This window comes from Sorex araneus, chromosome 4 (genome assembly GCF_027595985.1).
Source record: "Sorex araneus isolate mSorAra2 chromosome 4, mSorAra2.pri, whole genome shotgun sequence".
Classification (NCBI taxonomy): domain Eukaryota; kingdom Metazoa; phylum Chordata; class Mammalia; order Eulipotyphla; family Soricidae; genus Sorex; species Sorex araneus.
The window spans coordinates 221,787,937-221,805,387 of record NC_073305.1 but is presented as its reverse complement, the minus strand read 5'-3'; the positions used below and the strand labels follow the sequence as shown (position 1 = coordinate 221,805,387).

At 63.1% G+C, this 17,451-nt stretch overlaps 2 protein-coding genes across 3 annotated transcripts in view; both read left to right on the top strand.

Annotated features, from left to right (window-relative positions):
• Window positions 1-12,396, top strand: part of PDPK1 (3-phosphoinositide dependent protein kinase 1) — a 32,865-nt gene extending 20,469 nt beyond the window's left edge. For both annotated transcript variants that reach the window (XM_055135456.1, XM_055135457.1), the window contains exons 5-14: window positions 1,375-1,519; window positions 1,903-2,000; window positions 3,210-3,285; window positions 5,771-5,839; window positions 5,961-6,057; window positions 6,278-6,451; window positions 6,822-7,039; window positions 7,693-7,750; window positions 7,927-8,079; window positions 8,822-12,396. In XM_055135456.1, the coding sequence (XP_054991431.1) occupies window positions 1,375-1,519; window positions 1,903-2,000; window positions 3,210-3,285; window positions 5,771-5,839; window positions 5,961-6,057; window positions 6,278-6,451; window positions 6,822-7,039; window positions 7,693-7,750; window positions 7,927-8,079; window positions 8,822-8,938 (1,205 nt within the window). In that variant the 3' untranslated portion in view covers window positions 8,939-12,396. The remainder of the gene's footprint in view (window positions 1-1,374; window positions 1,520-1,902; window positions 2,001-3,209; window positions 3,286-5,770; window positions 5,840-5,960; window positions 6,058-6,277; window positions 6,452-6,821; window positions 7,040-7,692; window positions 7,751-7,926; window positions 8,080-8,821) is intronic.
• Window positions 12,397-12,605: 209 nt separating this feature from the next.
• KCTD5 (potassium channel tetramerization domain containing 5) lies at window positions 12,606-16,799 on the top strand. Its single transcript, XM_004604392.2, has 6 exons — window positions 12,606-12,861; window positions 14,842-14,950; window positions 15,235-15,326; window positions 15,468-15,563; window positions 15,658-15,783; window positions 15,895-16,799. Exons 1-6 carry the CDS (start codon window positions 12,631-12,633, stop codon window positions 15,922-15,924), a joined length of 684 nt encoding a protein of 227 aa, XP_004604449.1. The 5' UTR covers window positions 12,606-12,630; the 3' UTR covers window positions 15,925-16,799.
• The last annotated feature ends 652 nt before the right edge of the window (window positions 16,800-17,451 follow it).

Genomic DNA, 17,451 nt, shown 5'->3' with positions numbered 1-17,451 from the left:
GAAGCTGGCCCTGGCCCACGCGTGCCGGAAGCCGGCGGGTTTTGGGGGCCTCATGTCTGCCTGTTCCCTCCGCTCGGAGCTGTAGAGTCAGGGGTGGAGGGACTTGAAGCCTTTGCCCCGGTGTCTCTCGCTCTCCACCGTTAGGACAACTTCCCGGGCCCATGGAGACTGCACGAGCACTCGCCAGAGGGCTCGGATGCGGGGGGCCTCCGGTACACCCCATCCTCAGCAGCGCCAGGTGGGGCAGAGCCTGGGCGAGCAGGCGGGAAGGGGTAGGAATAGCCTCGGTTCAGCCCCTCCTGAAGGGGGGAGCCGAGTTCTGAGGGTTTTCGGGTTGCTCTGCCAGCCCGGGACCCCAGTTTGCTCTTCACCCTCTCGGGAATGGCCTCCCCGCCAAAGGCCAGCTGGGACTGACCCGGTTCACGGGTGCGGTTCCTGCGGCTTGGATCGCATGTGCGCTCCCCAGGATTCCCTGCTCAGGGTCACTCAGCTGCTTCCTCCCTGCCCCTGGGCATTGGGGGGGTGGACACAGCGTGTCACCGGGAGGGTCTGGAGCCTGGAGCCACTGTCTCCAGCATCTGTGGTGCCGACCTGGTGGCTGTGCGCAGCCCACCAGCATCAGCGTCTGGCAGGAAACAGGAACTGGGAACCGGCTGATAAGGGGAACAGCCGGAAGAGGTGTGGGGGCTGGGGCCCAGCTCCTCACTGCTGAGGCTGCAGCCCAGAGGCGGGAGGGGGTATGTGGGGTCGTGGGCCCCACCAAGGTCTGCAGCCGCTCGTGGTGGCCTGGCTGAGACCCTTCGCCTTCCCTGGAGAGGAGGCTGGCGTCAGACTCGGCTGCAGTGGGCCCCGTCCTCAAGGGCGCCGGGGCATCTTGGCTCCCGGAAGTCCTGCTTCTCTATGTGCCGGAGCTTCTGGGGTTTCCCAGGTGACCGAGGGGGCTGCTCTCGTGTGTGGTTGCAGCCTTGGCCGGACTTGGGGAAGGGACAAAGGATAGAAGTTACTGTCCCAGGGCAGGGATGTCAGGATAGGCACTGTGGTCCCCAGGTAGCAGTTCCAGTGGGCCCCTGGCCACAGCCTCCACAGAGCAGACTGTGACACTGGCCCCTGGGGGCGCGCAGTGTGGGCTGCGGCTTCAGAGTTTGCTGGAGGAGGCGGGGCACCCGTTGCGTGACTCCCACGGACTCGGCCCTGTGCCCATGCTCAGTGCTGCCGGGAGCCTAGCGTCGCGCTAAAGCCCGCAGAGGGGTGTTGGGGCGACAGCTGGGTGGCTGCCAGAGGGGCCTCGGCCCCCAGCTCTTACCGGAGAGTTCTTCCTGGGCTGCTGAGGCTAAACACTACCTTCACGCGCTTCCTTAACTACGCAACACTTAGATTTTGGCCTCAGTTATGCCAAAAATGGAGAACTACTTAAATACATTCGTAAAATCGGCTCGTTCGATGAGACGTGCACCCGCTTTTACACAGCTGAGCTGGTGTCTGCCCTCGAGTACCTGCATGGCAAGGGCGTCATTCACAGGTACCGCCTGGGCACCCGCCGGCCCCACACAGGCCCCATCAGCTTCGTCTGTTTTGTCAGTCACCGTTTTCTGTAGCTTTTATTCCCGTTCTCATTTGCCATGACTTTCTGATACTGTCAAACTGAAACTTCCAATAAGCTCTCCGTGGGTTAAAGTGATGCGAGTGGGACTCTGGTGGTGACAAGGTGTGGTTGGGAGGGGCTTTGGGCTGCGTGTCTTCTGCGCTTGCCGCTGGCCCTGTCCCGGTGGGTTGCGCTTTGCGTGCCTGCTTGTCTGTAGACCTAGAGCATGGGTCGGTTGGTTTGTGCCCAGCGGAACTCTGCGTGTGTGTTAACGGTGCTCTTCTCGAAAACCCTTCGTCACAAATGCTCTGCTTCCACAGGGACCTGAAGCCGGAGAACATCTTGTTGAATGAAGACATGCACATTCAGATTACGGATTTTGGAACAGCCAAAGTGCTGTCTCCCGAGAGCAAGCAAGGTGTGTGAGCTGCCGGAGAGGGCGTGTGCCGGCACCCAGGGCTCTTCTGGTGACGGGGAGCAGTGTCCTCTGGCCCATGCTCTGCCATCGGCTGAGGGTCCCAGAAACTCAGGAGTGAGCTGGGGCAGTCGTTGATTGTGGCCACCCGCCTGGGGTTGTGATGGTGGCGGAGTCGGGGCGTGTGTGGTTCAAGGCTGCACGTCCTCTCAGCTCACTCCTGAGGCCTCACTCCCTGGGCTGCTGCGGGGAAGCTGGGGGATTAGCAGCAGTAACGGCATCGTGGGGAGGACATTGCCTTGCCCACGGCTGGCCTGGGCTCAGTCCCCGGCACCTCATGTGGCTAAGTTTGTCACTTAGCTCATTTTTTTCTGCACCTCTTGAGAGGAACACTTGGTTGTCAGTCAGAAAGTATCATGGTGGCCCCTGGGGCCCGGCCGCGGCGGACTCTGGGCTGTGGGCGTGCGTCTCCTGGACGGCTGCACTATCTGCCGCCTTTGGCGGTGGCTGCCATAGCCCCGTGGGATTGGGTGTGGGGGTCCCACGCAGTCTGCTCTCTGGCTCTGAAGGGCATCTGCTCCCAGCTGCAGCTCCCAATCCTGGGCCCTCGTGTCTGCATGGTCTGGGCGCTGGAGTGCCCGCAGCCAGGGTGCCATGCAGGGTCCCCGTAGACTGCCTTGCCGGTGCCATGCCCTCTTGCTGTTCTCCCCGGCCACTCTCACTTCCGCATTCGCTGCTCTGAGTCATGGCCCAGCGCTGGTGCGCTCCCACGAGTCACCTCTGTTCTCAGCTGTGCCCCAGAGTCCTGGCAGGGCGCAGGTGTGACCGCGCATCTCCCTGGGGCAGGTGGGGCGGGAGAGGGCACAGCCAACCTGCCGTGCCCAGGATCCTGCAGGCCCAGGCTGCCATCTCGGAGGAGGCCAGAGAACAGTGGGAGGCAGCAGGCCCCAGGTCTCTCTCCTGGCCATCTGGGGGTGCTGGCTCTGGGCCCCCCTGGCCGTTCTTGTGGTGCTGAGGCGGCTGCAGTCCCGAGCCAGGTGGGCAGGCAGCGCAGGCCCCACGGAGAGCGGCAGAGTGGGGCTGTCCTGGAAGGGAGAGCCCGGGACATTCCGCTTCTGAGGGAACGTGTGTAGTGGGCGCCGGGCACCCCCACCCTGGGGATGGCGGGGAGTGTGGCCGTGCCACAGTGGCCTTCTCTGTTCCTCTCGTCAGCCAGAGCCAACTCCTTCGTGGGGACAGCGCAGTACGTCTCTCCGGAGCTGCTCACCGAGAAGGCGGCCTGTAAAAGGTGAAGCCCCGCGCCCTGCGCTGCCCGCTTCCTGCAGCGCCGCCCCACTGCCCCACTGTCGGGCCTCTTCACGGCGGGTGGCAGAGGGGGGCCCGGGGCCCGAGTCCGGAGGGGCGGCTGGCGGCACGGGCGATGCATTCTGGGGCTGAGTGTGAGGGTGGGTGTCAGGTTGAAGGTAGGTTCTGTGGGTGAAGCTTTGTTGTGGACTTCGGCCCCGGGGCCACAGCTTAGCGCTGACGATCCTGAGGCAGGACCACTGGCCTCCGAGTCCAGCGGCCTTGGAAAGCGCTGGGGGGACTCCGGCTTCACAGACGATGACCCCCACGGTTTCCACCCTCCCCACCCGGCCTCCTTCACGCAGGCCAAGCGTGGCTGCCGGGGTGTGTAGGGGAACCCCACATGGGCAGGAGGGAGCACTGTTGCTCCAGTCTAGAGTCAGGAGACCCTGGTACTGGCTGCAGGTGCGCTGTGTGCCCACGGCCTGATGCAGGAAGAGACAGGATGCCCCAGAGTGCGCCCGAGGGGCTCCCCAGCACAGGGCACAGGGCTGCCATCTCCCAGTGCTGGCTGAGTCGTGTGATGTTGGTTCCCAAGGGAGACGGAGACCGGACGTGTCTGAGTCGGGGGCTCTGGGGCTGGCTCTGGTCCAGCCGTTCTTACCCAAGGGCTGGTTTGTCACTGCCGATAATCGTGCTTTTCACGGACATTATTCCAACACCACGTCTGTCACCAGAGTGCTCACCTCCCTCTCCCGGTGTCCCCAGAACCCCTCCTGCCCTCCCTTCCCCACTCAGTCGTTTATTTTGGGGAGCAGGGGGTGGGCCATACCCTCTGGCTTTGCGCTCAGAAAGTGAAGTTCTCCTGTACTCCTGGCAGTGCTCTGGGGACCCTGTGGGGTGCCGGGGATTGATGGCGCCCTACCCACTGGACTCTCCAGTCCCTTTTCTTTTTGGTCATTTTTTTTTTCTGTGTTTACTAATTAGTGTCGAGCTGGAGTCACACCGACTGGGCATTCCAAACTTTGCTCCTCGCAAACTTTGCCGGCCGCATCTGAGGGCATCTCCGACCCTCCGTGGTCTGCAGCAGGGAGTTTGCCCATATTGTTCCCTTGTAGGCTGTAGACAGCTGGGAGGCCCAGCCACCTTGGCCTGGCCCCGGGAGGGCTGTGTGTCTGCCCCCAGAGTCAGGAATAAGCCCTGAGCACCACCAGGTGTGGCATCCCCCTAATGGGGGGGAAAAAACTTTCCTAGAACTCCTGGTTTATCTGTACTCAAGGTCGGGAGGCACATGTGTCTGCCAGGGCCTGCCTGTGTCTGCACAGACCAGGGCCCTCAGGCACTGCCCATGGGTGGCCCTGGGGCCCCCAACACCACTGGCCAGAGCACCCTCACTGCAGGCCCAGGCACTGCTGCCCTCCTAGCCGTGCCCAGGGACAGCTCCAGGAAAGGTGCTTGGGCTCTCGCTTCCGAGGAGCTGCTCAGGGGCCCGTGGGTGGCACCAGGATGGACCGTGGTTGGCCAGGTGCAAGACAAACACCCTCTGCACTGCTTTCCAACCCCCTCGCTTTATTTCTAGCTACAGTAAGAAACATCTAGTGTGTGGTACCTGCTGCTTATAAACAGGGCAGGTGTCGCCCGAGGCCTGTGTGGAGAGCCTGCCCTCCTGGCCTGCCCTTCTGGCCTCCTGCACTGGGCCAGGGCTGCTTTCCTGTGCCCGTTTCCTTGTGACGAGGCTCTGCGTGCAGGAAGGAGGATGGGAGCTGCTTAGATTCCTACAGGCTCCTGCTGCCTGGTTCAGCTGTGTTGCGACACGACTCTAGAGCTGGGGGTGGGCTAGGAGGTTGGTTTGGGGACCCCGCTCAGGCTTATTCCTGGCTCTCTGGTCAGGGATCACTCCTGGCGGGGTTCAGGGGACCGTGTGTGATGCCAGAACTTGATATCGGGTCGGCCACCTGCAAGGCAGGTACCCTCTGCGTGTCCTGTGGCTCTGGCCCCGAGTTGGACATGCTGGCATGTAGTGTCCCCCGGTGCCTGGGGGGACAGTCTGGGTCATCAAGACAAGGACAGCACATGGGAAGTCAGGCTGCAGTACCCTTTGGGTCTGCAGCCCCGAGCAAGCCCGCAAGCCCCCGCCGGCCGCCTCTGGGCCGGGGAGCTGAGGCCTGGAGTGTTTTCCTTGGGAAATGTGTAATTACGGTGTTTACCAAGCGGGCGGGGCGCCCAGCCAGTCCGGGCAGGAGAGAGCCGCTCGCTCTGCACGCACGCTCCACAGTCTGCGAATGCCAGTGTGAGCACTGAGCTCTGAGAGTGCCCTCGTCGTCTGACCGTCCGTCTCCTCCCCTCCCCCCGTGGTGCTGTGGAGCTGGCCCTCAGCGCTGCCCTGAGCTGCAGCAGGGGAGAAGGGAGCGGGTGTGAGAGCGGCTGGAGCAGATGCCCTGAGTGCCGGGGGCTGTTACAAACACCACTTTCCTGTTTTCCCCTTCAAGTTCCGACCTCTGGGCTCTCGGCTGCATCATCTACCAGCTCGTGGCCGGGCTCCCGCCGTTCCGGGCTGGGTAAGAGGCGCCCGGGGCGGGCTGGGGGCTGGGGGGCAGGCAGAGCCGTCCCAGAAAGACACGGCTCGCTGGGGCGGGGTGTTCCTCCCCAGGGTAACTGCTGCCTTCTTGTGTTTCACAGAAACGAGTATCTTATATTTCAGAAGATCATTAAGTTAGAGTACGACTTTCCTGAAAAGTTCTTCCCTAAAGCGAGAGACCTTGTGGAGAAACTTCTGGTGAGTCTGGCGGGCGGGCTGGCTCTGTCTGGAGACGGCTGGAGACGGCGTCCAGTTCCCGCTTTCTCCCCTGGACAGACAGGGCCTCTGGCTCCCGGCATGGTGGCACTTGTGGCAGTCCCCCGGGCAGGGCTTGGCTGTGGAACAACGCCGCGTCCATCCCCCTGGGCACGGGCCTCAGAGGCTTTCACCCCAGCACAGACTCGCCTTCCTGTCGCAGGTTCTGGACGCCACCAAGCGCCTGGGCTGTGAGGAGCTGGGGGGCTACGGCCCTCTGAAAGCCCACCCGTTCTTCGAGTCCATCACCTGGGAGAACCTCCAGCACCAGACGCCACCCAAGCTCACCGCCTACCTGCCAGCCATGTCTGAGGACGACGAAGACTGCTACGGAAACGTGCGTGCGTGCGGGCCGGGCTCTCGGCACGAAGGGGTGCAGGGGAGGGGGAGGCAGGGTGCTGCCACTCTGGGAGGTGTCTGGTGCCAGGCCTGGGGGACCACACACCAAGACTTGCCTGGGGACAGCGGGTCCTGGCTCTGAGCTCCCGTGGGATACACATGCGGTCCCGGGGTCTTTGCTTCCCTGGGAAGCAGCAGCCTCTGCCAGTGCCCCCCAGGGCCCGGCTGCGCAGATCCGTACACAGACCCCCGGGAAGGCTCCAGCAGGGTCGGCGGCCATGCGCGTCCATCCTCCCGCTCACGCCCGCTGAGCCTGCTGCTGCCTCCTGGGGTCCAGCGGGTGGCCGCTCACTGCCCTTCTCTTGCAGTACGACAACCTCCTGAGCCAGTTCGGCTGCATGCAGGTCTCCTCGTCCGCGTCCTCCCACTCGCTGTCGGGGCCAGAGACGGGCCCCGCGCCCAGGGCCGGCAGCAGCGTGGAGCAATACATCCACGGCCTGGACGCCAACTCCTTCGAGCTGGACCTGCAGTTCTCCCCGGAGGAGAAGCAGCTGCTGCTGGAGAAGCAGGCGACCGGGAACCCCTGGTGAGGACGCAGGGGTTAGGGCAGGAGCTGGTGTTGGTGTGCTGACGTGACATGAGGCTTAGGAACTGGCCTTTCAGGCCGACAGCGAGCACAGCCCCTCAGCCCGCATGGCCCCCCGCGCAGCACCAGAGTGCTCCCTGAGCACCGCCGGGGGCAGCCCGAAACCAAAAACAAAGAAGGCCTGTTAGGCTTGTGTCCTCGAGTGCGTGCTCTTCATTTAACATTCCCCTTCTCTCCTCTCCCCTCCCTCCCCCTCTGAGGACACTCACCCAGGGGCTGTTGCAGAGCTGTCCAGCAGGGTGCGTGTCAGTGGACACCCGCTCTTCTGCAGCAGGGAACAAGCGTCAGGTGCCCGCCCCGGTGGTGCCGGACCTCAGTGGGGCCTGTCCCGGGGAAAGAAGCAGGGAAGCTTCTTCCGCCTCCGCTCTCCCCTTTCTGGTTCAGTCAGTGCCTCCTGCGCCAGCTGTGGCCGTCCACTTCGGGCCAGGAGCTGTGCTGCTTCCTTCTGGCGGGGAGGGTGGTAGCGGCGGGTGCAGGTGTAGGACATGGTGTTTCTGTTGCCACTGGAGCCTCCAGCAGGGGCGGTCCGGGAGTGGTTTGGAAGGACACGCTCAGGAAGTGTGTCTCTGACTTGATCTTGTTTTCTTTTATAGGCACCAATTTGTAGAAAATAATTTAATATTAAAGATGGGTCCAGTAGACAAGCGAAAGGTATGTTGGCTTCTTGCTGCCTGGGTCCTGTCCACCTGCAGGCTGGCCCCGCCCGGGAGACTGGTGCCCTCCCCGTGCTGTGGCAGCCAGTACTGGCTCTCAGGCACCGCCAGCCTTCCCCGCGGGTAAGAGTCCCCGGTGGCCGGCCTGACGGTGGGCCTTCCCTTGGGCTTCAGGGCTTGTTTGCGCGCCGGCGGCAGCTGCTACTCACGGAAGGGCCACATCTGTACTACGTGGACCCGGTCAGCAAGGTCCTCAAAGGGGAGATCCCGTGGTCGCAGGAGCTCCGGCCCGAGCCCAAGAACTTCAAGACCTTCTTCGTGCACACGGTGAGTGGGGCCCGGCTGTCCTGTGCCCGTGGGGGTCGGACTGACGGACTGACGCGCCCCCGGGATGCTTGTGCACATGCCCTCCTCTCCTCTCCCCTCTCCCACCTCTGCTCTCTTCTCTCTCTCTCTCCTCTCTCTCTCTCCCCTCTCTCTCCTCCCCCTCTGTCTGTCTCTCCTCTCTCCTCTCTCTGTCCTCCTCCTCTGTCTGTCTCTCCTCTCTCTCCTCTCTCTCCTCCCCCTCTGTCTGTCTCTCTCTCTTCTCTCTCTTCCCCCTGTCTGTCTCTCCTCTCTCTCCTCTCTCTCCTCCCCCTCTGTCTGTCTCTCTCTCCTCTCTCTCCTCTCTCTCTCCTCCCCCTCTGTCTGTCTCTCCTCTCTCCTCTCTCTCTCCTCCCCCTCTGTCTGTCTCTCCTCTCTCTCTCCTCCCCCTCTGTCTGTCTCTCCTCTCTCTCTTCTCTCTCTCCTCCCCCTCTGTCTGTCTCTCCTCTCTCTCTCTCCTCCCCCTCTGTCTGTCTCTCCTTCTCTCTCCTCTCTCTCTCCTCCCCCTCTGTCTGTCTCTCCTTCTCTCTCCTCTCTCTCTCCTCCCCCTCTGTCTGTCTCTCCTTCTCTCTCCTCTCTCTCTCCTCCCCCTTTGTCTGTCTCTCCTCTCTCCTCTCTCTCTCCTCTCTCCCTCTCTCCTCTCTCCCTGTCCTCTTCCCCCCGCCCCCCCTAGGGTCCTGAGCACACGTGTCCTCTGCTCCCACAGCCCAACAGGACATACTACCTGATGGACCCGAGCGGCAATGCCCACAAATGGTGCCGGAAGATCCAGGAGGTGTGGCGGCAGCAGTACCAGAGCCCCCCAGATGGTGCCGTGCAGTGACGGCGCCCCCTGTGCCCCAGAGCCCCTGCCTCGCCCATGGCGGACTGTGCAGCCTTTTTTAAAAAAAAAGAAAAAGAAAAGGAAAGGACACGCCCCCTCCCCAAGGACACACCCGGACCACAGCCGTTGGGGCCGCTTGCTTGCTTGCTCCGCACAAGGAACGCAGCTGCCTCAGCGGGGGCTGCCCCCGAGCCCCTGTCCTGCGCTCTCCCGGCCCTGCGTCCCCGGCCCAGACCCGCTGCCCACCCTCACACCCAGCTCGGTGCCCGCCGCGGCCAGTGGGCAGTGGAGAGAAGGGTGCCATCACTGCCCAGCCCCGGGTGGCCAGTGCGGGGAGCACCGCCGTGTCACAGCCTTGCTTCTGGGTCACATCTGCACAGGGACAGCCTGGCCTCCTGTTGCTGGACCCTCTGGGGCCCTGAGCACTGATGGTGACCTGCCCAGGGCACAGTTGGCCCTGCCAGCTCCTTAGACGTGACACAGGTACCCGCCAACCAAAGGCTCAGGAAAGATGCTCCCGACTGACTGGGCGAAGAGCTCAGGCCAGTTTGAGCTGCTTGGCAGCTGGGCGCACGGCGTGGGGCGTCCCCTGGGCAGGCCCTGCCTCGCCAGTCGGGCTGCTGCTCCCGCACGCTCCTGCCTTCTTGGTAGTGAGGCGCACGTGGCCATTTCATTATCAGGAACCCCGTCCGGGCCTTCGCCCGGAACTTGGACTGCCCCTCGGGTGTCAGGCACGTGGGGATAGGTAGGCAAGCCAGAGCCGCACGGGGATGGTCCCCGGGGCACTCAGCTGGGCTGTCGGCCTCTAGCCGACAGTGCCACTACCTCCTGGGTGCCGCCGCCACCCCTTCCTCCCCCCAGCATCCACACCTGAGACAGGGATCAGCCTCGGGGACGCAGCCCTCTGGAGACCGTGCCTCAGCCACCGGTGGCGTCTCTGTCATTTTAGCAGAGTTGGCATTTTTAGCAGAGCCTAGCTCGCCAGCCCCTCCTGCCTCAGACAGACACGGAGCCGCACGCGAGTGGAAAGGGAGAGGGAGGCAGCCAGGAGGAGCATGGCCCCCTCGGGCACAGGACGGCAGGGGGGTCCACATACCATCTCACCGCGACACGCTCCCCAAGGGAGGAGGTCCGCCAAAGGAGAGGGATTCTGGGGGGCTTTGGTCTTTGTTAAAAGCATTTGTTTTCTGGAAAGTCAGCAGTGGACACAGCACCCAGACAAGCCATGAGAACACAGTTGTATTTGGAGCCCCTGCCCGTCCCGTGGGCCTTTGACCGAATCCGGGAGCGCAGCCTGTGCCATGCACGTCTGCCTCCCACTTGCCCCCTGCATTCCCGGGCTGTGAGCAGTGATGCCGCCGTTATTTTCGGGCCTGGAGGGAATAAAGGGGGGCGCACTCAGCTGACCCGGGTCCCGTCCTCAGCACCACGCACGATCCCGGGGCACAGCGCCAGAAGTAAGCTCTGAGCACTGTCAGATGTGGGGTTTTCCCACTCCCTCCGCACGAAAGAACTTTGAATTATTACAGAGTTTAGTAGATCACAGTTTCTCATGACTTGTCTGACCAATTCCCTCTTACAACATTCAGATGGTCTCCGGTTTTCACTAAATAATGCTGTGATTAATGTCCTTATAAGTATTTGAACTTTAGTCTCTAGCCCTACCCTCCACATTTCCCAGAAGTGGGTCAGAGTATCCATCTTAAAGGTGACAAGAGTCCTTCACTCTCCAACACCTGCAGTTGTGCCCCCAGCTCTGAGCACGTCCTCCCGTCCTGTGTCAGCGGTGTGCTCCTCATGCTGCAGTAGGTTGTTCTCACAGTGGTGAAATGATGTCATTGTTGCAAACCATTTGTGACCGATTTTTTCAGAAGCCAGCTCCTTATATTTCCAGAAAGAATCTGGTCGTTCTTGTATATTAGTTACCTTCTGATCCTGGCTGCGGAGGCTCTCAGGTGCTGGTGGTTCCCCAGAACCCTGCCCTGTGTGTCTCTCATGGTACTGACTGCGTCCGCACCTCAAGTGCTCGACTGACCTTGCCATGCTCTGAGCGGCTGATTTGTAAGTAAGCTTGGTCTCAGAATGTCCATCAGACTGTGGAATCTGAGAGTCAAGGCTTCCCTTGAAAACTGAACCTTAGGACGGTTGGGTGTTGCAGAAGTCGCTTGCTCACCTGCCTGCAGTGTGCCCTTCAGGTCCTGGTTTGGGGGCAGATGTGTCTAGTACAGAGGCGTGTGCAGGATAAGGTTGGACTCGTGAAAGCAGTCTAAGGGCCCCTGCAGCCCAGGGCACCGCCTCTTGTCACACATAGTCCTGATAGCTCGGGAGGTGTGCACCGGAGACTTTGTTGTCGAGGTCAGTGCCCTTGGACTGTTGAGTTATGCAGAACCAGATCTGCCCTCTGCCCAGAGTTGAGGGGGCGCAGGTACCAGCACAGTGGGGAGCACACCCACTAGGCCTTTTCCATGCTGAGGCTGCTCCGTGCTCCCTGGCAAACTGGTCTCTGGCCAGTGCTGTGCTGCCCAGTGTGGCAGCCCCATGGGTCTGAGCAGCCCCAGAACTCATTTTGAAAGTGAACAGAATTTTTTTTAAAGCAGACTTTTTTTTTTCTTTTTGGGTCACACTCGGCGATGCACAGGTGTTACTTCTGGCTCTGCACTCAGGAATTATTCCTGGTGGTGCTCAGGGGACCATATGGGATGCTTGGAATCAAACAAGGGGCAGCCGCGTGCAAGGCAAACACCCTACCTGCTGTGCTATCGCTCCAGCCCCACAAACTCATCTTTTGCTGTGCCCCACTTAGATCTAACCCATCTGGCTTAGTAAAACCGAGTTGGGGGTCACCTGGCTAGTGGAGACCCTCTGTCACAATGGATGTGAATGGATGTCACCAGAATGAGTGTTACAGTATTTGCAGCTGCCGTAGCTGACCCTCGACACCAGGCTAGGAGGAGGCAGTAGTCACACTTGGGGCTTTCAGGTGGGTGGCAGTCGGTGAGAAGATGTAATAATCTCTACCTGGTCTGTGCAGTGACTGTGATGTACAGGCAACGGGAACTTCAAACCATATGGAAACAAATAATGCAATGATACTAGGATACACACTTTTGTATTTTTATTCTTATATAAGGTTATTTGCTGACTCTGGTTGGCCTCTAGTTCAGTCTGTGTTATTTAAAATCTAATATATGAATTATTTGAATGGAATTCATGTTCGGGGCCACGCTGTTGTATGTATTGATGTACAGCCTTGAATGTGAATAATTATTGTAAACTATATTTTACAACATTTTCCTGGCTTTATTATATAAATTTTCTATTGGTCAATGATTTAGTCATAATTTAATGAATATGTTTATGCTTTTTTTTTTTTCAAATATTTGTGCCCTAGACGTAGATACCGAATGAATTTTCCACGTATGCTCGGTAGTCTTGTAATAAAAAGCATGTAGCGTGTAGCCGCTCTGGCGTGCTTCTTCCCGGGGCCAGGGGTGCGGGGCGAGCCAGGCGGAAGTTGGCGAGCATACCTCCAGCCGCGCGCCTGCGGCCCCGACCGGGAGGCGGCCCGGCCGGCCCTTTTCGGGGTCGGAACTTCCGGTCCGCGTGCCGCTCCGGGGGCGGGGCCGGCGCGGGGAGCCTCTTAAGCGCCGGACGCTTCCGGCGGCGCGCGCGGTGCGGGGCCTGCTGGGAGCATGGCGGCCGAGAAGCCGTGCGAGGCGCTGCCGCCGGCGCCCGGCGGGCTCGGGGCGGGGCCGGGGGGCGGCCTGTGCCGCCGCTGCAGCGCGGGCGTCGGCGCGGCCAAGTGGGTCCGGCTCAACGTGGGCGGCACCTACTTCCTCACCACCCGGCAGACGCTGTGCCGGGACCCCCGGTCCTTCCTCTACCGCCTGTGTCAGGCCGACCCCGACCTGGACTCGGACAAGGTGAGGCGGGCGGGTGGGGGGTGGCTGCGCCCTGCGCCCCGCGCCCCGCGCCCCGGCTCTGCCGCCCGCGGCCGGGACCGGCCTTTGTCCCCGCGTGGGCCCGGGGAGGACGCGGCGCGCGAGTGCGGAGCCGCCGCCTGCCCGGCGGCCACGGGGGCACCCGCGGACTCCCCGAAAGCTCTTCCCGGATGGGAGGCGGCGGGCGAGGGCAGGGCCGCCTGCAGGGGCACAGGATGCTGATTCACAGGTGAGAGGCCCGGCAGCTCACCTGGCCGGACTGGGTGGGGCCCCACCTGGTGGGGTGAAACTAGGCGGGGGCGGAGGTCACCCCGCCTGCACCTCCCGCCCGGCCGGCGCAGTCTGGTCTCAGGGTCCAGCCCCGGGGGGCGTCGCTGCACCCCTGCATTGCGCCGGCGGCCGCACGTGCCCAGTCGGCCAGGAAGCTCCGCGGGCATCGGGGCCGGGCCGCTGCGCACGGCCGCCTCAGGCCTCCCCTGGCCCTACCGGTACCGGTACCAGTGCTGGCCGCGGGTGCGGGCCTGGCCTGTTGTCCAGGCATGGACATTCCCGCCAGCGTGGGCCCTTGGGCCTGCGGCCTTTCCTGGTGACCTAGCTGGACTCTGATCGGGCGTGGCTGTCTGCCCTGCCGCCCTTGGTGGCCTTTCTAGGGGGTTTCCAGGGCCCGGGTACTGCCCGCCCTGGAGTGGAGGCCAGGGGAGGGCTCGGCGTCTGGGGGTGACCTGGGGCTGCTTTCTCGCAGGCAGCAGGGCAGGGAGCCGTGGAAACAGCCCACCTGGTCTCCTGGAGCTGCTGGGCACCAGGGAGGCCAGGGGCATCTCTCCACAGCTCTCGGGCACAGGTGATGCGGGGAGCTGACAGGTGGCGGGTCTCTTGCCTGCAAGCTTGTGACCAGGAAAGTGGTGCTGGGGCCGGCCACCTGCCCCACACTGTCCCCACCCCAGAGTGACCCGCTGCCCTGCTCGCATGACCCCAGGCCTGCCAGCCCCAGTGGGTCAGGTGAGCTTCACCCACAGACGCAGCAGGCTCACCTGCGGTGCTGACGGGGGTGACCTCGCCCGTCTGCTGCCCACAAGGCAGCTGCCTCGGTTTCCTGACCTGTACCTGCCACGGGTAAAGGTCAAAGGCCAGTGTTCCCCTGGGGGCAGCAGAGCCCACACCCCGAGGGTGGTCTGGACGCTGACGCTTGGCCCCGGGGCCGGGCTCTGGTAGTGGGTGTCAGTGATCGGGTTGGTGTAGGGTCGCCCACCGCTGCCTGCTGGTGATACTCTGGCCACACGGTTGAGGCCCGGCCCGGCCTGAGCACGGCCTGCAGTCCCCGGGTCCCTGAGCCAGGAGCCTAGAAGGAGGCGGCTCAGGGGCCCCTCGGGACAGAGCCTCGACTCAGATATGCAGGGCAAGTGCTCAAGCCCTGAGCCACATCCCCGCGCCCAGGCCCCGGGTTGTCATGGGGGCTGCGGCAGATTCTGGGGTGTGTCCCCCAGGGACGGGCCTGTGCCCCGACCCTCTGTAGAGGTGCCGCAGTCCCGACTGGCTGCTTGCAGACGGTGTTTGGTGGAGCACGTACGTGCTCCGGGCCTGCTGAGAGCAGGTTCTCGGTGAAGGAAACAGGGTCCCGGGGCGGCCCAGCACACGCGTGTCACCCAGCGGGGCACTGGGTGTGATCCTAGGCCAGGCCGCCCTGTTCTGCCTGGGAATGGGAGGGGCCGCCCTTTGACCTTTGCTTCTTGGTACTGTGCAGCCTGTGCTGAGGTGGCGGGACAGAGTCCCCAGTCCTGTGTGGGGACGGGCAGGAGCGCCAGGGGCTTCCTGAGCCCCCGAGGCCAGCAAGGTCCCGGGCCCGAGTGCTGGGCCCCTCACCGGTGCCTGGTGTCTGACCGCTTGTCCCAGAAACCCCCGGGCTGGGGCAGGCCCTGGCGCCCCGGCTCCCGTGCGCTCATGGCTGCTCCGCTGTGCTCGCAGGACGAGACGGGCGCCTACCTGATCGACAGAGACCCCACGTACTTCGGGCCCGTGCTCAACTACCTGCGGCATGGCAAGCTGGTCATCAACAAAGACCTGGCCGAGGAAGGTGAGTGGCGCCCGCCTGCGCGTGCCAGCCGGGCAAGCCCAGGCTGCTGCACTGTTCCCCGGGCCCTCCTCTCTGGCTCCCCTGGCGCAGGCCCCAGGGGTCCGGGCAGAGCTGCAGGAAGCTCCCCTGGAGTCTTCTGGAATACCACAGGGACGCCCGAAGCCTTGTTTGCCCGTGGGCCTGCCCGGCGGTGAAACCCCCCACCTCGTTGCATCTGCGCGGCGCCCACTGTGCCTCTGCCCTCTGACGCCCGGTCTGGGCTTTGCTCTTCCCCTCTGCTGCAGGGGTGTTGGAGGAAGCGGAGTTTTACAACATTACCTCACTCATCAAACTCGTAAAGGACAAGATCAGAGAGCGGGAGAGCAAAACGACACAGGTGAGAGCGGGACACGCACCACAGCAGCCCCCGCCCCGACCCGCCTGGAGTCGTGGACACACACCTTGGGCATCTCTGTCGCAAGCCTTGGGGGTTCGAGGCTTCGCGCCACAGCAGGTGTCTCTCCCGGTGCTGCCCCAGGTGCCGGCCAAGCACGTGTACCGTGTGCTGCAGTGCCAGGAGGAGGAGCTCACGCAGATGGTGTCCACCATGTCTGACGGCTGGAGGTTCGAGCAGGTGCGCGGCCCGCGGGCTCTCTGGGCTTCCCCTGGGCGGGAAGGCGGGCGCGTGTGCGCGTGGCCGCAGCCTCTGAGTGGCCTCTGCCCCACAGCTGGTCAGCATCGGCTCCTCCTACAACTACGGCAGTGAGGACCAGGCCGAGTTCCTGTGCGTGGTCTCCAAGGAGCTGCACAACGCCCCCTACGGCGCCCCCAGCGAGCCCAGCGAGAAGGCCAAGGTGGGTGCCGGGGGCTCTGGGGGCCAGCCTGAGGGTGTCCCCTCTGCAGGGTCCTGAGTTGCAGGGACCTGGGGCCCCTGCCCGCGCCGGCCTCAGCCCCGGTGTCTGCAGATCCTGCAGGAGCGGGGCTCCAGGATGTGAGGCCGTGGCCGTGGCGGACGACGTTTGCCCTCTTGCTGAGATCCGGAGCCGCCGTGCCGTGGGCCCCGAGGAGACGGCGCGTACTCGGCGGGAGTGGGGAGCCAGGCTGGCCAAGGCTGGCAGACCTTGACCCCCGAAGGTCACCCGGACAGCGTTCTTGGTGCTACATCCACAGTCCGTGGCAAAGCGACGCTGGCCAGGCCCCCGTTCTGGTCGGCTGCTGCGGGTGGCCCGTCCCTCTCCGGCTCATCTCCCAGTGGGGAGACCCCCGTCCCTCTCCCGTCTCCTGCAAGTGTTGCTGCGTGGGGGGCCGGGCCTGCCGCTGGGGGCCGGCGCCTGTGCCTTGCTCGGGGGCCGGGGCTCCCCTCAGCGCCCTGTAGCTATGCACTCCTCTCTGGGTGCGGGGGTGCCCACCGCCCGGCGAAGCCCCCGCTCCCCGGGGGGGTTCCGTATGCAGACCCGCAGCCGCCTGCCGCGACTCCCACCTTCCAGAGACTTCTGCCTCTGCCAGTAACCCCACCAGGACTCGTTCTGCCTCCTGGGAGGTGGCAGCTGCTGTTAAGCCTTGGGCCCCCGTTTCCAGAGTGTCTCTGGGGGCACATGACCCCACACCCCTGCCGAGGGCGGCCCCGGGGCCTTGGGCACTGCTGGCCCCCGAGGCTGTTGTTGGCAACCTGACAAAATAGATAGGCTTGTGGTTGTTGTTGTTTTGTTTTTTTTTTTTAATTTAAAGATATTAAAACTTAATTCACTAAGATCTACTCCAAGGGGATATTTATACTTTTATACTTTTTTAGGTATCCGTATTTTATCAGCTTACAGTTTAATGCCTAAGTTTCCCCTGAAAATAGCAAATAAAATTGTGTATTTATGAATCAACAGAACAGCTGTGTCTTGGGTGTGCGGTGTCCCCCCTCCACCCCTGCCTGGGAGTCCCGACCCCCTTGGGTGAGAGGCTGTGCGTCCCTGTCTCTGCTGTCTCTGGGTCTCCTGGGACACAGTGCCTGGGATGGGACAGCACTGAGCCTGGCAGCTCCTGGGCGCCCCCTGGTGGCCACTCTGAGGACACCCCCTGCCGCGCCTGCCCTGGCTGGAGCATCACTTGTTTCCAGAGTGGCCGGCCTGGCCAGAGTGGGGGGAGAAGAAGCCAGGGGGGTACCAGCAGTGACCCCCGCCCTAGCAGGGCTCTGGGAGCCTGAGGGGGTCACTGGCCAGGGGCCTTCCCGTCTGTCCGGTGTCTGCTGCACCCCGACTACCTAGGCGCGCCTCCTCGGACTCCCCGTGGCCCCTGTTGTGTTTTGTTGGGGGCTACAGAGCCCAGGGCCGCGTGCACAGCTGTGCTCCCCCGCACCTCTGTCCAGCCCAGCCATCGCCCTTGGTGGGGCAGGCTCCACCCGGGCTCTTAGGAACCGAATTGTCCTCTTCCTGGGTGGGACACTCCTAGCCCAGACTCCCTGCTCCCCTTCTGGGGGCGTGCCCAGACGTGCCGCCTGAGGGGACCCCATGGAGACACTTTCCCCGAGGACA